The sequence below is a fragment of the Channa argus genome, chromosome 4 (assembly GCF_033026475.1).
Source record: "Channa argus isolate prfri chromosome 4, Channa argus male v1.0, whole genome shotgun sequence".
Taxonomy (NCBI): Eukaryota; Metazoa; Chordata; class Actinopteri; order Anabantiformes; family Channidae; genus Channa; species Channa argus.
Genome location: NC_090200.1, coordinates 18,756,383 through 18,774,186, shown reverse-complemented (window position 1 = coordinate 18,774,186; position 17,804 = coordinate 18,756,383). Strand labels below are relative to the sequence as shown.

The following is a 17,804-nucleotide window of genomic DNA, read 5'->3' as shown; positions in this document are numbered from 1 at the left end:
AAGGTTTGCATGCCTATAATCACAATGACAGCAAGGGGACAGCCGAGTTGAGTGATGCTGTCTCGAAGCCTCTCGTAACCCTGTATGACTCAGCTGCATTTGTTGTCAGCTCATCCTGACTGATGGAGCTTTAACAGAGAGCAGAGACACACCACAACATCACAGCTTCTACAAATAACATCCCCCACAAGCTACTGACAGCCTGACACCACAATATCTTCCATGTCCAGCTATCCAAATATTCATTTTATTGGATAGTCCAGTCTTGGGACTGCATTAATTCAATCCAAGTCTTGCATTATAACTTTCCCCGAGGCACTGCAGAGTTATGCTATTTTGGTTTTGGACCAGTTCCATTGCTCGCTTCTGTTCTGGTGGGGTAGACAATATGGAAAACAACTTAAACTACAGGAACTGTGAGTGTGTCCATTTAAAAAAAAAAAAAAATCCTATACTATAGTAGGATAAACTGTGTGGAGGTTAATAATGAGCTGAGACTGCAGTGTGACCACATCTTGAAAGTATGCTGGAGTTCACAGTTTGGCCCTCTGAAAAGCAAGACCTGCATCTGAGCTGACAATCCAGATGGCTGTTGATCCACTCGCAGTGAACCAAATGAATTAAACCCTAAGCCGGATTCAGGAGAACTAGAGTTGAGTGGGGAATCAAAACCAGGGTCTTTAATCAAAATAACAATGCTCTTTAATTCTGTGTTAATTAAATGTAGATTTCCCTGATTGAGGAGCAGTCCCCTAGATGCCAGGAGACCTGCCAGTCACATAAACATCCACTCACTGGATTTGTCTTGTGTTTAACCATGTATTACTCCTCTTTTCTCACACTGTCTAGCGTGGGTTTACACAGAAGGTCTGTCAGCTGAGGGATAGTAGCTGCAAACAACTCTCCCAGATTTCAGACATTCAGCATCCTTGAAGAGAGGGTTTCTTGGTAAACTGTTTTACACCTTAATAGGTGGGTTCCATCCATACAGTTCTCCAAATAAATGAGAGTAATAGTGAATTCACAGCACTAAATTTCAGACTATTTGTCTCTTGACTGGCTATTCCATTCCACTCTCCCTCCCTCAGTCCCCCCTCCATCAATGTAATGAGCAAATCATGGCCACTAGGGAGAGATGTAGAGAGAAAAATTGGTCCCATTATGTGTCAAGGAGTGTGAAAAGAGCAACTCTGTTGTCTGTCAACTCTAACCCCCAACTGCCCCTGGTCTTAACTTCCTACCAAACTCAAAGAGCTCTTTTCCCACACGTAGATCTGCTTATTATTTCCCTGTCTTTTAACTAAAAAGTCCATTATAGGAAATGCCAGGACAGCCGTGCCCTTTTCTGCACAAGCTCTGCCAGAACTCAGACAAGAGAACAATGGGCACAGTAACATGTACCAATTCAGGGCTGATTTAGAGTGACTGGTCTTAAACCCAACTTATAGAGTACAGTAATTATAGGAGGTGAAGGGTTGGCTGTGAACGATGCTGTGGATAGGTGAAGAGCTGGGGAAAGAGGTTGTTGTTGTTTGGCAGCCAGTCCAGTTGGAGAGAGAAATGACTATTGGAGCCAGAGCCTGGGTGGTAGAGCATTTATGAACCAGTCATCACAATGATTCACATGATCCAGCAGGGAGCCATTATTTTACCACTCTGGTCTCTCATGGCAACCTGCTGCTGCTGACGATGATGATAGCTGTGCACTTTCTGAGCACAGCAACAGACATAGATAATAATTGTTGGAGAACAATAGTTTTAAAAGTATCATCTCTTTTCACAGAAGACATATCTGAGCTTAACTCTGGGACATATGGCATTTGTTCGCTGCAGCAGAGCACAGAAATGCTTCAGGAAAGGGTTGACAAGCATGTGGTCTCTGTAGTTGGACTGGAAAGTAACTAGCATTGAATACGTAATGATCACAAGTAAATATATGATCCACCTGCTGGGCGAGTGCCTTGGGGCCCAGTAGATCCAAAGGTATTGATACAGTTTGGCATTGGCTTGCCTCCCAGTTCAAGCAAGTACATAAGTTCATAAGCAAATACATTTCTAACCAAACAGGGATTGAGGGAAAGAGGCTGTGGAGGCCTGCGATGGCCTTCTCATAAAAACCATGATAAAAAAATATTTTCTTCTATTCATAGCCCCCTCACTCTTTCTTTACCAACTTTTCCTTTCAGCTCCCACTGGAGGCACATCACTCTAATATACACAGGTTTTCATCCTATCGCTTTTTGTCAAAGACCTGCAGGAGAGACAGAGAGACACAGACAGGATGAGGGAGAGAGATGGGGACTGTTTATTCAGTCAGATGGTCTAACGTGTGTGGAATAGATTTGAGCTGAAGAGGAAGTCATCTGCACAACAGCAGTTCACATCAGTGAGTGGGTGAATGGTGCTGAGCCTGAAATCACTCCCTCATTCCCTCATTCACCATTTCACATAGAATTAACATGAAGGGCATATTTTATGACGGTTAGTAAACTGATTTTGGACAGATGTCACGTTGCATTATAATATTGATTGCATCTCTGAGAGCAAAATATTTCATTGTGGTATATTTTTTAACAAGGCTAAAAGCTTTGCCAGGCAAATGGTACCATGCTCACTATTGTAGTTCAGGATGTTAGCATTCTAAAACTTGCCAAGTGGCACAAGTCACAGGTGGGGCCGATAAAACTGTCATTGGTTTTGTTTTATTTGTTTGGTTATGCAACAAAGTATTGGCGGATTGACTCTTTGAGCTGGTGATGTCGCTCAGTGAAAGGTCAATGGATCAACAAAGATTCTAGTTCATTAAGGCACGGTGGCAGAGGCATTAGTTGTTGTTTAAATCTTGGCCAATTGTTAAGGGCCCTTCTGTGTAGAGTTTGCATGTTCTCCTTTGTTTTCCTGTTTTCCCGTGTATACAACATGTTAGGCTGAATCGTAACTCTAAATTGCCCATCGGTGGGAAGAGTTGTCTGTGTATGTCTATCTGTATGATTGAGAGCTGGGATCAGTTCCAGCACTCTGCAATTCCTTCAGGACATGCGTTACTGGATACTGGATTTAATATTTATTTAAAAATCTGTACTGGTCAAGTCCATGTGGTAATTTTTTCCAAGAGGGAAAACGTTGACCTGATGGTGCTAGCTGAAATGTTAAGGGATCAGGTCAATCATAAGGATTCTCTGGGCCAAGAATGTCTGCTCAAAGCAAAGTAATCTAAATAGTTTTTCTTTATTGTACTTTTACCTGGACCAAACCTGTGGACTGACCAAGCAATTGAAAGAACAGCATTGCTACAGGCATGTTAGTAGGTTGGCAAAAAATAATACTCCATGCGAATATGCTATTTTTACACTTTGCACTTCAAAATTCCAATAAAAGTAAACATATCATCCTACAATGACCTGCGTGGTTTTGGACACAGCCTGGGTGAGTGTGAGCGTGTCAATTTGTCTACTCATTTTCACAGATATTCCCATTTCCTTTTAGGATCATTCACCCATGCATTTCCCAAGATGGCTGCAACATGTCTCTATGTCTGCCTTTTGTACTTTCCTTTCCCTCTGCTTCCTTTCGCTTCACTGGCTTGTGCCATTCACTGTCATTGTGAAAAGGTGTGTGTGACTCCACTAGTAGAGCAGATCCCATTATCGTAAATAGGCCAATAAGTAACTTCACATAACGTGTCTCCAAAGCAAGCACACTCTATATGCAAAACAGAGGCACACTGTTAAAGAAACTGGCGCCAAGTGATTATATTTGTAATTTAATTTCCTTGGTCACACAGAGATAAGAGAAGGGAGCGGCTACAGTCGGTCAGGGATGAATAGAGTGAGAAGAATGGGACTACAGCTTCATTGTCTGGACTGAGACGTCTGAGACGACACCACTTACGAACAAGGGCACTAGCAGGCAGATATGAACACACACACAGATTCACAGGCCTAAACAACAACAACAAAAAACATAAAAACAATGGCACTACCAAAGACTGTGTTCTGCTATGCAAAAACAGCTGCACTCTCAAATCGAATGGACGAAAGTAAGTGCAGGATAGTTGAGCCATGTCTCTCTGTTCTGTATGTCTCCTTCGCATTGAACAAATGTAATCAGCGGGGTGATCTGGGGGGAATGTCAGTCACAAAGAGCTCATTGCAGATTCTGCAGGCAGGATGAACTGGTTCCCTGCAAGAAAAACGAATGAAGGACACAAGGCGTCCTCTCCCCACATGCTCATCCACCCTCTGTCTTTATCCCTCCCTCTGTCTGCTTTTTCTGAGATTGTATGACTGCAGACGTCACAGTTCCTGACTTTTCCATTTTCAAAGAGTGTCCACTTATACTGATGACAATGCAGTTGAGGGCACAATACGGCAGTGGTCAAGCTCTGATTTGGACCACATCAGAGCACTCTGGGCTACAGAGAGCTGGTGGTGAGGTATGAAGAGAAGTTCATCAAAATCTGACACTACACAATGGTGTACAGGATTCAGGGACAGTGTGATACTGTTTTGTGACAACTCAAATCCTCTCTCCCCCCTTTGTTCTCTCCTCCTCTCATCTTTATGTCTGTTTCTCCCCTGCTGTCTTGTCTTTGTGAGTATTTCCTCTGTGTCTTCACTTTGAAGCCAACAGCATTAACCTGTCAGGAAAGTTACAAATGTTCTGAGTGAATTATGTAAACCACAGAGAAATAAAACTGCAAAAAGTGTGGAGTTCTCGCTTTATTTCATAATTCATCATGCTCCCAGATCGAGCCAAATAAAACTTGACTTGTTAAGTAGTCCAGCACATTCTGGCTCAGAATCCTCTGGAATATGCTAGACAATATTAATCACCCTTTGTCTGCCTCACAAATAAAATGAAACACAAACACACGCACATACATGCACCGATTTTTAGTGATTTCATTACTTAAATGAAAGCAGTGCCTCCCGCATTTCACCAGATTTCATTGCAAGAGGCAAAGCAATGAGGCAACAGCTGTTACACCAGCACCACCAAGAGGTTGAAGACAGAATAACAATTTTTACGCTTCTTTTTCTCTTTTTCATGCCCTCCATAATATATACATACAGCCCTAAAAATTAAGTTCATTAAGTTCTTTGCCTTGGCAGTCGGCAAGTTTATTGATTTATTTCAATGAACACAGGAGTGCAAAAAAACACATCCTATACTGAGGGATGGCACAGTGGCAGTTTAGCATAATTAGCAGTACATGGCTGTATAATTGGTCTCTAATTGATATGAAGAGCTGTTTAGCCCAGGTTGTGTTCTACACACGCTGCTGGCAGCAGGCAGGAAAGGCCGGAGGCCTGCTCGGTCTTGGTGCCATCTTGTGATTGATGCCTCTGTAGCAAATGCCCTTCAACAATCAGCACCCACAATCTCTCTGTGCCTATCAGGTCACCTATCTATCTCTGTGTAACATCTTCCACCATTCATCTGTCATTTCTGCCTTTGTGCCTAAGCGTCTTGCTATCTCTTTCTTTCTGTCTCCACACTGATTTGGCCTGTCTTTCACAGGAGGGATTCTCAACCTTTGGTCTGTTTCTCTCAGCAAGGTGAAAGTGCAGAGTTTGTGGTGGTGGAAGGTGAAAAGTGGATGGTGTGTTTATGAGACATAGGCAGCCATAAGAGAGTGTGGGCTTTCAAGGACCCAGTCAGCACGTGCCAGGGGAAATAAAAAAAATCTTTGGATAAGAAGAAAATCAATTGTAAAAGTCCTTTTATGTTCAAAAGAAAGTAGGTTACCCGGTCTCTTAATTTAGTAAATGAGGTTTGAAAGGGCTTTTTTAGAAATGGGAACTGGACTAACGGTCAGTGTTGAGAGGCACAGCTGGACATTAGAGGTCAAAATGCAGTGAACTCAATGGATTTGAAGTTTTAACAACCCTGCTCATGGATTGCATGATGATGCACGATGACCTTCAAGGACATTCCCCTCATTTACAAAGCAATTAAGCACTACCCTGTTGGTAAATTGAAAAAAATGAAAAAGAGACAAAAAACCTCAGTGGGTTTAATAACAAACTCATTACCAGAGCCCAACAGGGCGGAACTGCCTTTTAATTAGAGCAACACCTGATTAACGCCCAATTAACAGAGCCAGTGCCACTTAATTCTCCTCCTACTTTGGCAGGTTGGGAAGATAAACATAAGCATTTCAGCATCTGAGTGTTTCCTCTCCTCCTGTGAATGTGTGAGAAAGAAGTAAATAATGATTCTGGGGCCAGTCTCTTGTCTGGTAGTCCAAATGCTCTGTAGAGCTAGAAAAGAATGAGGCAAGTGTCTCACAAAGGAGACAGATATATGACCGGCTGGCAAAGATGGTGCCTCCTAGCATGTTCTTATAGGACAGCTGTCCAAGCTGTGTACCATCATGCTTAACCATAAGATAAGAGCTGTCGCCATTCTTTCTCTGATTATACACTTCAGTCTTTCAGAAATACACACTGTTGAGGATTTAAACATTTAAAACTTTTATTTAGAAAAAGAAGGGTGTTTAAAGCATGTATGTGCCACATTATATTCATTTGATATATATGTATATAACACATCACACATTTATTTGCATCATTATGTCCCTTTACACAACATAATGTATTGAAGCTATTTGTTCATGTTTCAACAATTAAAATGAGATTTCAACTATCACAAGTGTCACATAGTAATCAGTAGTTGGCACTATTTTGACAGTCAAAGTACATTGTAGCACCAACAAAAACTTTCAGGTAAAGGTTCAGAAGCAAAAATGGACAAAAGTTTATGGACATCAAAAACAAGCTCCCCATCACCTTGTCAAAAAACAGTTTTCATCTTTCATTTAGTAGCCAGTTTCCAAGCCAGTATTGTCAGTCTGTAGTGTGTGTTTTTTTCAGTCAGAGCTGAAAGCAAACTGTCCACGTTCCACGGCCAGGATTCAGATCATTTTAATTCTTCTAGCCAACTCCAAACACAGTTAATCAATATTCAGTCTGTTTGGACAGATCTATAAAGCAGTGAGGAATGGCTTGTTTCTCATTGAGTCTGTGTGTGTTAATGTGTAACGTACAACGTACACACGGACATTCATTTATCCTGTCATGCACTTTCACTCTCTTCAAGTAATGATATCTTTGCAATTGTGTTGCTTTTGTTCATACCAGGGTAATATCCATCACTAAAAGTGCGTTTACCAGCCTTAAGTTGGGAGGAAATCGGCCATGAGTCAACAGCCTTTTCTAAGTCTGGTAAAATGTCTGGCACAACAGCATGCTCAGCAATAAAGACTATCATCTCCACCACCAGCAGCAGGACCCAGCCAAAAGCCCCCAGCCAATAGGAGGAGCCAAGGCTAGAGAAGTCTTGACTGATTTCTTCTCGGTGATGATATGTGAACAGAGACCAGCTGAGGAGGAAGAAAAACCCTGCAGAGATGAGAAAGATGAGTCAAATCTTAGTATAATTTCAAGGAACAAAAAAGTCATTAAGGTTAATTATTTCATGCCTGGATCTTTAGGGAAGAGTCTGTATGATAATGAAATAAAATTTAAAGGAAGATAAAAAGTCTCATTAGCAACTGCTGCATTGTAGGGTATGTAAATGAGTGGCACATTTGAAATACACAAAATAATAACAAAAGCTAAAGGGGTACCTGTAGAGCCCATGGTGAGTAGCAGCAGGGTGGTTGGGTAGAGGGCTTGTCCTGCCATGAGGAGCGAGCGAGTGTTGGAGTAGGAGCGCACTGTCCGAGATGTCCACCAGAGGGCAAACACCAGACACAGAACACCGGTGCTCACAGCCATCACGAAGGAAACGACCCCAAATACCCTCTCTGCTTCCAGGACTAGAAGGTACAAAACAGCAGACAAATATGCACAACAGGTAAACGAGATTGATATTTACTGTATACTGCCAATAGTACATAAAGGTCAAAGTAGACAGCAAGATGAAGTGAAACACACTGTAGTGACGACACACTTCTATAGATTTCCCCACATGTGCCTGCCCACAACTGAAATCAGAGTCAAATCAAAAGTTCATGTACTTTCCATTTTGTATAATAATAAATAAAAACAACCCCCAACAGGGAACTTTTATCAGCACCATCCAGGCACATACCAAATTACAATTGACACATAACTTTATCAGCTTATTATTACTAATTAATACTAAAGTATTTGTCTGCTCTCCTAATGCCCTTATTGAGGCATTATTTGTAGAACTCTTTGTGGTTTGAGGATCATACATACTACAAGTGACTTAATTACTTCTGGACTGCTACCTGTATTGTTTTACCTTTTTTGATTTTACCTGTTACCTGTTTGTACTTAATGTTTTTGTGTATCAGATTAAACGTGTGAAAATTAAGATGAGGACTTGTCAGGTGCCATACTTTGATATTTTTAGTCGTTTAGTTACTTATTACTTTGTTAAGTTTTGATCACCTCAACTCTCTTTAAACATTTCTAAAATTTCTAAATAACTTCAAATAACTTTCATAGGATTTGTGCCAAAAAGTGTTTTCATTTTGACAAATAGCTTCTAGTAAAAACTGAAAACAGTTGTCTTCAGCCTTTATTGGAAGCATGTTTAGCTCTCTGCTTACCTGTGAATCTACATGTTGATGTTGATTTACACTACATTATATAGTAATGTTTAAAACGTGCTTGCATAATAAAACAAATATTTGTGTAGGACAAATTTCGTTTAGTTTTTTGTTCCGTGATTAATAAATTGAATTTAAGGGGGCCTAGGGGACCGGTGGTAGAAGATTGGGTCCCACCAGGTGTGGGATAAAATCGGAGGGCTGCGGCAGGAAGGGCATGAAGCGTAAAAACTCAGAGAAATGAATGTGCGAAGCACGTTCCGCTGTGGTAACCACAGACAAGCCGAAAGCCGTTGATCTTTTAAATAAAAGATAGAATTTAGTTATTTGACAAAAACAGGTTTCAGATGACTGAGATTTCAGCACATTGGCCTTTGGCTACAGTAGGTGAAAGAGCCCCAGCAGATAGGATAAAGGGCTCTTCTCTGACACAGTAGCAAGCTTTAACTCGCCCACCACCGTAACCAAGTGTTCCTTCCCAATGTTCTTCCTCATATTTATCCCCAGTAGAGTGTCCCCCTAAGGCTGATCTCTAGCAGTACTAGTGCCTTATCAACACACAGCTCAGCTCAGACATGTTTATATCCTCACACTAAATACTGTATGCTGCCCTTCCTGACACATTGTATTCACCACGTTTCTGTCTGTCAATTCTTCCACCCAAGCAAAAGTGGCAGCTTTAAACTGATATCAAATTTGATTTGTTGACTGCAGACAAGGACTCGAATAAGGTGAGGTGAAGTGTTACTCACCACTGATGCCAGTGCCATCACGATCTGTGTGATCACTTCTAGTGTTGTTCCACCCTGACCAGAGCCCTTTTTCCTTCAGCCAGAACGGTGTCCAGACTGCATAGCACACACACAGGCAGCCTGCGAACCCCAAACAGGACTCAGCAAACCTGAAGCGACTAACAGGCTCATCCAGCTCTGGAAACTTCATTTTTCTACAGCAATGAAACAGAGAAGTGAGGGTAATAGAGGAAACAGGGAGAAACCATAAGTAATTAGTGTAGTAAAGTTTAGTAACAGCAGGTGACTATCTAAAAACCAACCTTGTTAAATGGTCCATTTAAATCAGAAAAAATAATAAAAGCACTCTTACCTTTGTGTTCAATGAGGAAGCTGTGAAGTCAGTCTGTATACAGGCAGAACAATGTTTAGAGCACAGGAACCACCAGCGTTTACTACTGTACAAACACTCTCAACGCTCTGATCACTCATTCAGTCGCTCACGACCACAAGCCCTCACTTGCAGATTGTTACCCCGCCTCTGCTGTAATGGAAACTTCCCCCAGAGGCAGCTAAATTTCCCCGTGAATTCTACATGGTGACACCCCGACTGTAAATAAAATGAAAACACCAAGAAAAAAAAAAAAGAAACATTTGCAATTTCAGGAAGCAGAAGTTTGAACAAAACAAGGAATCAAGAAAAAGTTATAAAGGAAGTTAAAAAGTTTAAAATTCCTGTAATAGTTCGACTTATGTCAAATGTAGAAACTGTGTGAGGGGTGTCAGCGGGTCATTATGCATGACGAGACATTTAAGGAAATCCCACTCTCGATTTCACACAGTGGGACGCAACGTGTTTTGGCCGATAGCATATTTAACCACAGCTATTCCTCCTCATCACATAACTACCACCCCCTTTGCTTTCCTTTGTTGGAATGGCAAGGCGCCCACAGACAACATACAAAATGACATGCTTTCAGACCATCTTTAGAGCAACCTACAAAAGTATAAAATTCAGATACTTATCACTGGTAAAATGAAAGACAACTGTCAGATAAACATATAATATTAATTTATAATAATCTTTTATTTACAGACCATTAACTTACAGAAAGTACAATACAATTTGATAACATAAAGTGCATATGACCAAAATAGCAACGATGTACAACTCAGATTAAATGGCTGAGAATAGAATGTGATTGATTGTGGGTGAATTGCATTTGGCATTCTTAGTTTGGGTAAATATAAATACATAAATCTTTACCTCTGGATTACAAAAAATCAAGGTTATTGCCTTTGCCAGCTTAGAAATAAGGCCTCCCGATGTAGATCCAATTTTACTCTCCTGTCCTTCAACCTCAACCTTGCTTGCCCTCTTGGCCAATGTTTCTTCCTGACTGCTCAGTCAGATATCAGACTCTGTGTCAGGTGTTTGTGCCAAGTTTTTCACTATGATGACAGGAAGAAAGAGGGATGCTTACGGAAGGTCTCTCAAAATGTGGCACTTACGTTCACCCCTGTTCATTCATAACTTACTTTCTTGCTCTTTGCAGCAGTACCTTAAATACATCGAGAATCTCTGGGTCCTCCCCGGCAGATAGTTCTGGAGTGTTTTTCTCCAACCAATCGGAGGAGCGGAGCTGATGCCTGAGAGTACCAATCAGAGAGTCCAGACTTTCTGTGGGTTTTGATGCCTGGCAGTCCAACAACACAAACTCCTCAGTGGCCAGCAAGCCTGTGTGAGGAACAGGCCTAGCCTTCTCCTTTAGCTGGTCTGGTGACTTGCTCTTGGGTGATGATGTTGAATTGACAGTTGGAGTATTGTCTGAATCCTCACTGTGCTCTTTCACTGGCGTTCTGCTGTCCTCAGTAGCTTCTTTGATGGTGTTTGAATCACGGCTGATGCTTTTTTCTTCAATTTCTTTTAAAGCCTCTCTGATTCGCTTCAGGCCTGAAATAACCCAACACATTAACACATCAAGTCAGTAACTATTATCCAATCAATAACTAATTTAAGCAAAAGCAGGCTGGATCAGTACAAGCGAACTAAACTTTTTAAACACTTAATTCAAGACAGAGGGTAGATGAGCAATTGAGCGAGCACAAAAAAATTTAAAACATTAAGGAAACAGTGGGTAGTGTATATTATGATGATGCTGACCAAGATGAAGGTGGTGCTGTTGGTCTGCGAAGACAACGCGGAACCAGCCGGGCATGGAGCAAGAGAAGGCCTGACCACAGCTTAGCACTACCTTATGTCTGAGGAAACTCCGCCACAAGTACAACTCCTCTTCAAATGATAACTCCCTGAGGTACTACAAAAGTCAGACAGACAAAATTAAGCAAGCCTACAGAAAAACAATGTTTTCAAGAACTTACCAAGTGGACCGTCAGCAGAACTAAATGAATGTGTTATCTGCATTTCGATTAGCTACGCATAAGTTTAGTCTTGCCATCCTAACCCGACAGTGTTTTGTTACCTTCCTGAGGTCAGCCCAGACATACAGAGTCGCAGGCCTGTCCAGGTAGGGGATGCCCATTCTCTGTAGCTCTCCTGTCAGGTAGCTGTGAGCAGCTTTAAGTCTGCTTCTGTTCTCAGGCAAAAATTCCTCATTGATCCACTCTACAACATGACAATGTGAAGTGGGATAAATAGGGATGTGCAAACAGAGCACCACACTGTGCTCTTGTCATAGCAGACAAAACTCCAAAAAAGGGGATGATAGCTCTCAGAACCGGGTAAAGCACTATGAAGAATGCTTGAATTGCTAAAGAGTTGCATTTGAAAAAAATAACTGCATTTATGATCTATGCATTTATGATTTTGATCTATACCTCTGTCCTGAAGCAGCTGTGCAACCTGGTGCTGGGTGGTTCCAGAAATACCATGGAATGAGCCCAGCTGGGCCAAGGCTTCCACAAGGTCTGTGTTCTCAGTGTACAAAGTGCCTATTCTGATTCCTGCCATTGCAAAGTCCTAAAAGTAACAGCACAATAGAAATAAGAAGGAGATGTGAATATAAAAAGCCTTCACGCTAATAGAGAGCAGCACAGTACGCACCTTGCTCATCCCCCACATTACGTGCGTCCTCTGTGGGTCGGGCAAGCTGAAATAAGGGCACATCATCGTCGTTAAGAGGCTGTCTTCAGACAGAGTTGTGAAGATTAAGGGTCTAATAGAGTGTTTGTGCAGAGGTTTGGTTTATGCAGTACCTGTCTAGACTGAGGACACTGTGAAAGGTGATTGATTCATCAAAGACTGTCAGCATGTACACTTCATCAACAATGGCATGGAGCTCATTTCTAAAGAAGGAAATGGGTAACAGAAAGGTAATAATAATGCAGTGCAGCATTGATAAACCTGACTTTATTATTGCTAATGATTGTTACTTGTTTATGACAAAACATCCAACATACATATAAACTGGTTCCTTTAACATCCTATGTCAGTATAAAAGCAGCGTGGTTTATGGTTACAACAGCTCAGCGCCTGCAAGTATTCCATGGAGAAAATAACTCTGGCAAGATCATTTAGAAAACAATAGATGATGCAGGAATCTCCATTGTGCATGGGTTCACTTGACAATATGCAGATGGTTAAGAGAGGTGATAAAACTCTATCAAGAGCAATTGGTATTCCACACACAATGCGCAGCTCTTAGCCGTAAAATAAAAAGAGTTCACACTAGGAGCTGTATGCAGTAGCTTGGCAATTTGCTTAAAGGACCCACAAAACTGTAGACTAAGAGGATTACTGGGTTAGGCCTCAGCATGAGATAATAATGGAGCAAACGTACCTTTTAGCAAACTCCAAGAAGGCAATCATCTCCTCAAAGGTGTAAATCTCAGCCAGTGGGTTGTGGGGGTTCATCAGAATAACACCTCGGATGATCAGCCCCTAGAAGAGATAGCTGGCTTCTAAGTATAAACTGATATGCTGTATCACACAGTCTTTAAAGATAAAGCATTCTTTATGAAAAGTAAGAACTTTGCTCAGGCATTTTGGAGCAGTTTGATCATTCTTTAAATAGTCACTAAGGGCAAGCCCTTAAGAAAACATGCGTTCCCGAATTACCTCCTGCTTAGCCATACTCAGGCCTTCTTCTAGTTTACTGACAGTGAGGTGGAATGGTCGACCATCATTTCCATTGGCCTACAAATAGCGATAGCAAGATGAAATGGAAAACACATCAACATCCAATGTGTAAAGCTCACAATACACTATTCTGTGTGAGATAACATGATGCACTTCAATACAGCATTATGTCATTTGCATACAATCAGTAAGGAACATACTGTGCAAACATTTCAAATACATAATTGGGGCAAGTAAATCACATTCTGCTTTCCTACCTCACAATCAAGAGGAACATGGAAGAGTTTTACATCACTATACAGATGTAGATCCTCAGTGATAACACCGTAGAATGGAGTAGGAATAAGAATGGCATCTACAACATGAAAAACATGATAACCACGTGGCCTCAAAAAAACAAATATTATCTTTCTGAAAATTAGAACTTATGAATGACATATGGTACATAAATATATTCACAAAAAACAACCATTGTTGGTTTTATTGTTGTGGCTGGTTGGTGTTTCCTAGTATATTCAATAGATGCATAAATGGGACATAAGTAAAGTATATGTCATTTCAATGCTCATTTGTAGGCAAATTCACCAATTTGCTAATCAGAGTTTTCCAAGCCTAATGGCACAAAATTAATGGGTTACCATCAAGATGATCCAGGTTCCACAAATAAATGTGTGTTGCTTTTCAGGGTTCTGATTTATAAACTGTATTAAGGCAAAAAACTTATATTCTACACTGCTGAAAATGAGGCCTGCCTTGCAGTGGCAATGAAGAATAAGTAATTTATGCTGCTGTCCTAATTTAGTACATCTGTTTTATTGATTATGCTACAACCCACTTTCTTTTATAGCTTATACGATTATCATATTTATTCTTAACAGCCAGACAGAACAGTGTATTCATTCAGTGTGGATCTGGATGTTCTGTATATGCAGGTGAATGCCTTTGTGAAATTCACCTTTAGGGTCACAAATTACTGCAGCAACACACGAGAAGAGGGAACCACAGCCATTCATCACCACAACCTGAACAAACACATACATCCACTGTGTTATGAAACACCTAATTAAGGCACACAATAAGGCCTGACAAACCTACTAGAAATGCAAATGAAGTTATTCACACTAACACTTCTCTATTAGTTGGATTGTAAAGTCTAGCATCTTTGTAGTCAATAGTGAGTTCATAAAATAAACTGAATACATTGCCTTTAGAATGAATGGCTATAATCTTGCAAAATAAAACTGAAAAACAAAAAGAGATGATTTGTCAGTAATTACATGTTTGCTGAACATCCGTATCAATTATGAGAGCCTTCTCTAAAGTTATATTATAGGTATAAATTATAATTATATAAGAAGGAAGATGTGATTTAGGGTCAAACGTGTAAATACTGGTGATTGTAAAGAATTGTTACTTTTAAACCTATAATAATAACATATGATTAATTCAATGAAATAATTTAAAGATACCGCAAATAACAGTAGATATAATGTTACTAGTTCAAACTCATCTCATCATCTCAAAATGCATTCTATTTTGTCAAACCTTTGTTAAAGACGAAGAAGAATATTTCTGTGTGCAGACACTTGTTAATGCAGGAATGTCAGAATTGTATAACTGTACAAACTGTATGAGTAATCATATTTTCTATGTTTACTATTTACGGTAAATGTTCTTTGCAAATCCTTTTAGCTTATACTAGATTTAAATATGTAGCGGCTGTCTTACTCATACTCTCGACATTGCTTATGTTACATTCCATTAAAAGGCAATATCCTTCACTCACATTGTCAGCTTTGAGTGGATTTGGAGAATGGCAGTGGTGAGTCAGGAACTTTGCAACCTCTTCTCTAAGGCTGAAAGAGAACAGGTTGAAAGATTGTACGGGGTTAGTATTTACTTTGAAAGAGCTTGCTAAACGGTTACTTTACTGTGAGCAACATGACAAATGTGCATACTACATAAATACAAGTCCACTTTAATCTCGTACAATGTGTGTCCTCTCCAGTCTGAATATTGCAACAGTGGTGGGTCAATACGAAGCATGTCAGGTTTGGTCATCTGTAGAAGAAAAAGCAGAAAATTACCCTCATTTGTGAATTTAGGTTTATGTACAATCACAGAGACACAATTTAGAGCATCACACTCTACAGCATTAGGACATTAGAGAATGTGCATGTACTATATCTCTTACCCGTCTGTGAAGAAGGTCATAGCACAATTTGTTCTCGCTGGTTCCCATGTTGATGACACCCTAAAAGTTAGAAAAAAAGAGGGTCTAAATTATTTTTAACAATTTAGAGCTTTTCGACTGCTGTAAGCCGTGTTCGCTCTGTGATACAGACTCACATCAGGGTTTTCTGTGTCATGGTGTTTGTCCATTCTGTATTGGGCATAGCCCTCCTGGAGAATGCCTTGATGCTGACGGATGCTGTTACCACGGTTAGACAGGTACACACTATTGCTAGGAAATTCTGCACCTCTCAGTGTTGCCAAAATACTCTGGGACATTTTGATGGCTGTGACAGATCTAGGCAGTGTTGAATTTCTTGTCTCCTGAGTTTTAATAGCCTGTGCTTGAGAAGCTTCTGAAAGTGGCTGCGATAAAGATGATGAGACAGATGGAGCAGCTGTGGTCATCAGTGAAGGACACAGATGAGCTTGGGGTGAGATGGAGGGGTCAGCTGGTGTTGTCATAGCAGTCGGAGTACCCTGTCTGACAGCAACCAATGCTCCAGTGAGCATGCTGAACAGGCGAAGCTCATGCTGTCGCTCCTGCTCTGCCCTCCTCTCCTCCCGCTGCTCCCTGCGCTCCTCTGCCTGCAGCTCTCTCTCCAGCTGCGCCTCCTCCAGGGAGAGGAGGCGCTCCTCTGCCGACTGCTGCCAGGTCAGGAATTTGGCCAGGGCTTTATCAAAGCTCCCTTGACTTTCACATCTAGCACCCCTGTGGCACCATGAGGTTTTGCCACCTCTGCGACGTTTTCTCTGTCTCACAGAGGTTGGGGGATGAGAACCCTCCTTGCTGGGCAACTCAGATGTGTCATGTGGCACAGGACCACAAACAGCCTGAGTGGCTGCTGTGGTAGAGCCAACAATGTTAAGGTCACTGAAACCTAAAGATGTAAAAAAAAAGAAAAAGTACATTTCAAATGCCTGTCCCTTTGTAACATTATGATATGATGACATAGTATGATACTGATAGTAACAGTAATTACAACAATAATGGCACAATTTTGATTGACAACCTGAAGGTGAGGTTCTTGCATTTGTTGAGCTCTCTCCTCGACCAAGTGTGTCCTCTGGCCCCAGTAGTGATTGCCCATCGGTTTCCTGGTCCTCTCCAGATCCGTAATACATCTCAGGAGGGGCAACATCTGAGTTTAACATGCTGTCCTCAACATCTTCACATTTTATATCGAGTGGATCTCCAGTTTTTGGAGGCTGACCAAACAGAAAGCCACCTGAAGAAGCAGGACCGAAGGAGCCCGCTGGAAGTCCTTGCAGGTAAGCATCAGGCGCACCCGGACTCTGAAACACCTGTTGAGCTATGACAGCTCCACCCAGGGAAGAGTAGGTAATAGCCGGACGATTCGCCAGTACTCTATCCATAACATCATAAAATTTCCAAGACCTCATTTTGTGGTTGTCCTTGATGCGGCGGTACTCCAACTTCATCTTTTTGATCTTCTCCCTGCACTGGTCCCCGGTACGGTAGATGCCCTTTTCACGTAAGATGTGGGCTATTCGGTCAAATACTCTCTGGTTGCGTAATGAACTCTCCAACTCAATCTGGACCGATTCATCTGACCACAGCTGGAGCAGCTCCACTATCTCTGGGTCGGTCCAGTTGCTGCCTCGCTCATGCCTCCTGCCACGAAAGTCCATCCTCTGAATTACAAGATGTATTCTGCAACGCGGGAAATAATGTGACAAATGAGTAGCCTGACGTTACCTCTAGCATCCCAACTTCAGGAACACCAAGAAGCACTGGGGCACTAACATTAACATGGACTATTAATGTGTAACGTTACAATTTATGGCAAAACAAACATACGCGTTATTTTACCCACTTGTATTTTCTCGACGTATATCAAAAGTGCAGCTCTTCGTAAAAGGGCTGTGGTGGAGCTGGCACTCAGATGTGACATCCAGGTGGGTCCATTCATTTCACGGCCTGGCATGGACTGATTTGGATTATCAAAGCTTAGTCCAGCCGGTTATGAAATATAGATTTCATTATTGACAGCCAATGTGCACTAACTTGGTGAAAGGAGGAAAAAGACGCGTAACGTACATACATTTCTACATCCGGGTTGACGGCACATGCGTGCTCTCCTTATTCCGGGATAACTTTGGTCCGTGTTAACGTGGGAGCTGCTAAAAGCGG

General features: G+C 41.4%; 1 protein-coding gene across 2 annotated transcripts; it reads right to left on the bottom strand.

Moving 5' to 3' along the window:
* Window positions 1-6,455: 6,455 nt before the first annotated feature.
* accs (1-aminocyclopropane-1-carboxylate synthase homolog (Arabidopsis)(non-functional)) lies at window positions 6,456-17,803 on the bottom strand. 2 transcript variants are annotated; one of them, XM_067500359.1, is made up of 20 exons: window positions 17,488-17,803; window positions 16,663-17,324; window positions 15,767-16,530; window positions 15,612-15,671; window positions 15,408-15,478; window positions 15,204-15,273; window positions 14,373-14,439; window positions 13,675-13,772; window positions 13,397-13,474; window positions 13,119-13,219; window positions 12,535-12,624; window positions 12,383-12,428; window positions 12,157-12,298; window positions 11,802-11,944; window positions 11,483-11,636; window positions 10,858-11,272; window positions 9,692-10,770; window positions 9,340-9,533; window positions 7,634-7,825; window positions 6,456-7,406 (listed from the first exon to the last, which is right to left on the bottom strand). In XM_067500359.1, exons 2-17 carry the CDS (start codon window positions 17,300-17,302, stop codon window positions 10,746-10,748), a joined length of 2,964 nt encoding a protein of 987 aa, XP_067356460.1. In that variant the 5' UTR covers window positions 17,303-17,324; window positions 17,488-17,803; the 3' UTR covers window positions 6,456-7,406; window positions 7,634-7,825; window positions 9,340-9,533; window positions 9,692-10,745. The 2 variants fall into 2 exon arrangements, with proteins under 2 accessions (XP_067356460.1, XP_067356461.1); XM_067500360.1 differs by having other exon boundaries at window positions 9,692-11,272; window positions 17,488-17,799.
* Window position 17,804: the final 1 nt, after the last annotated feature.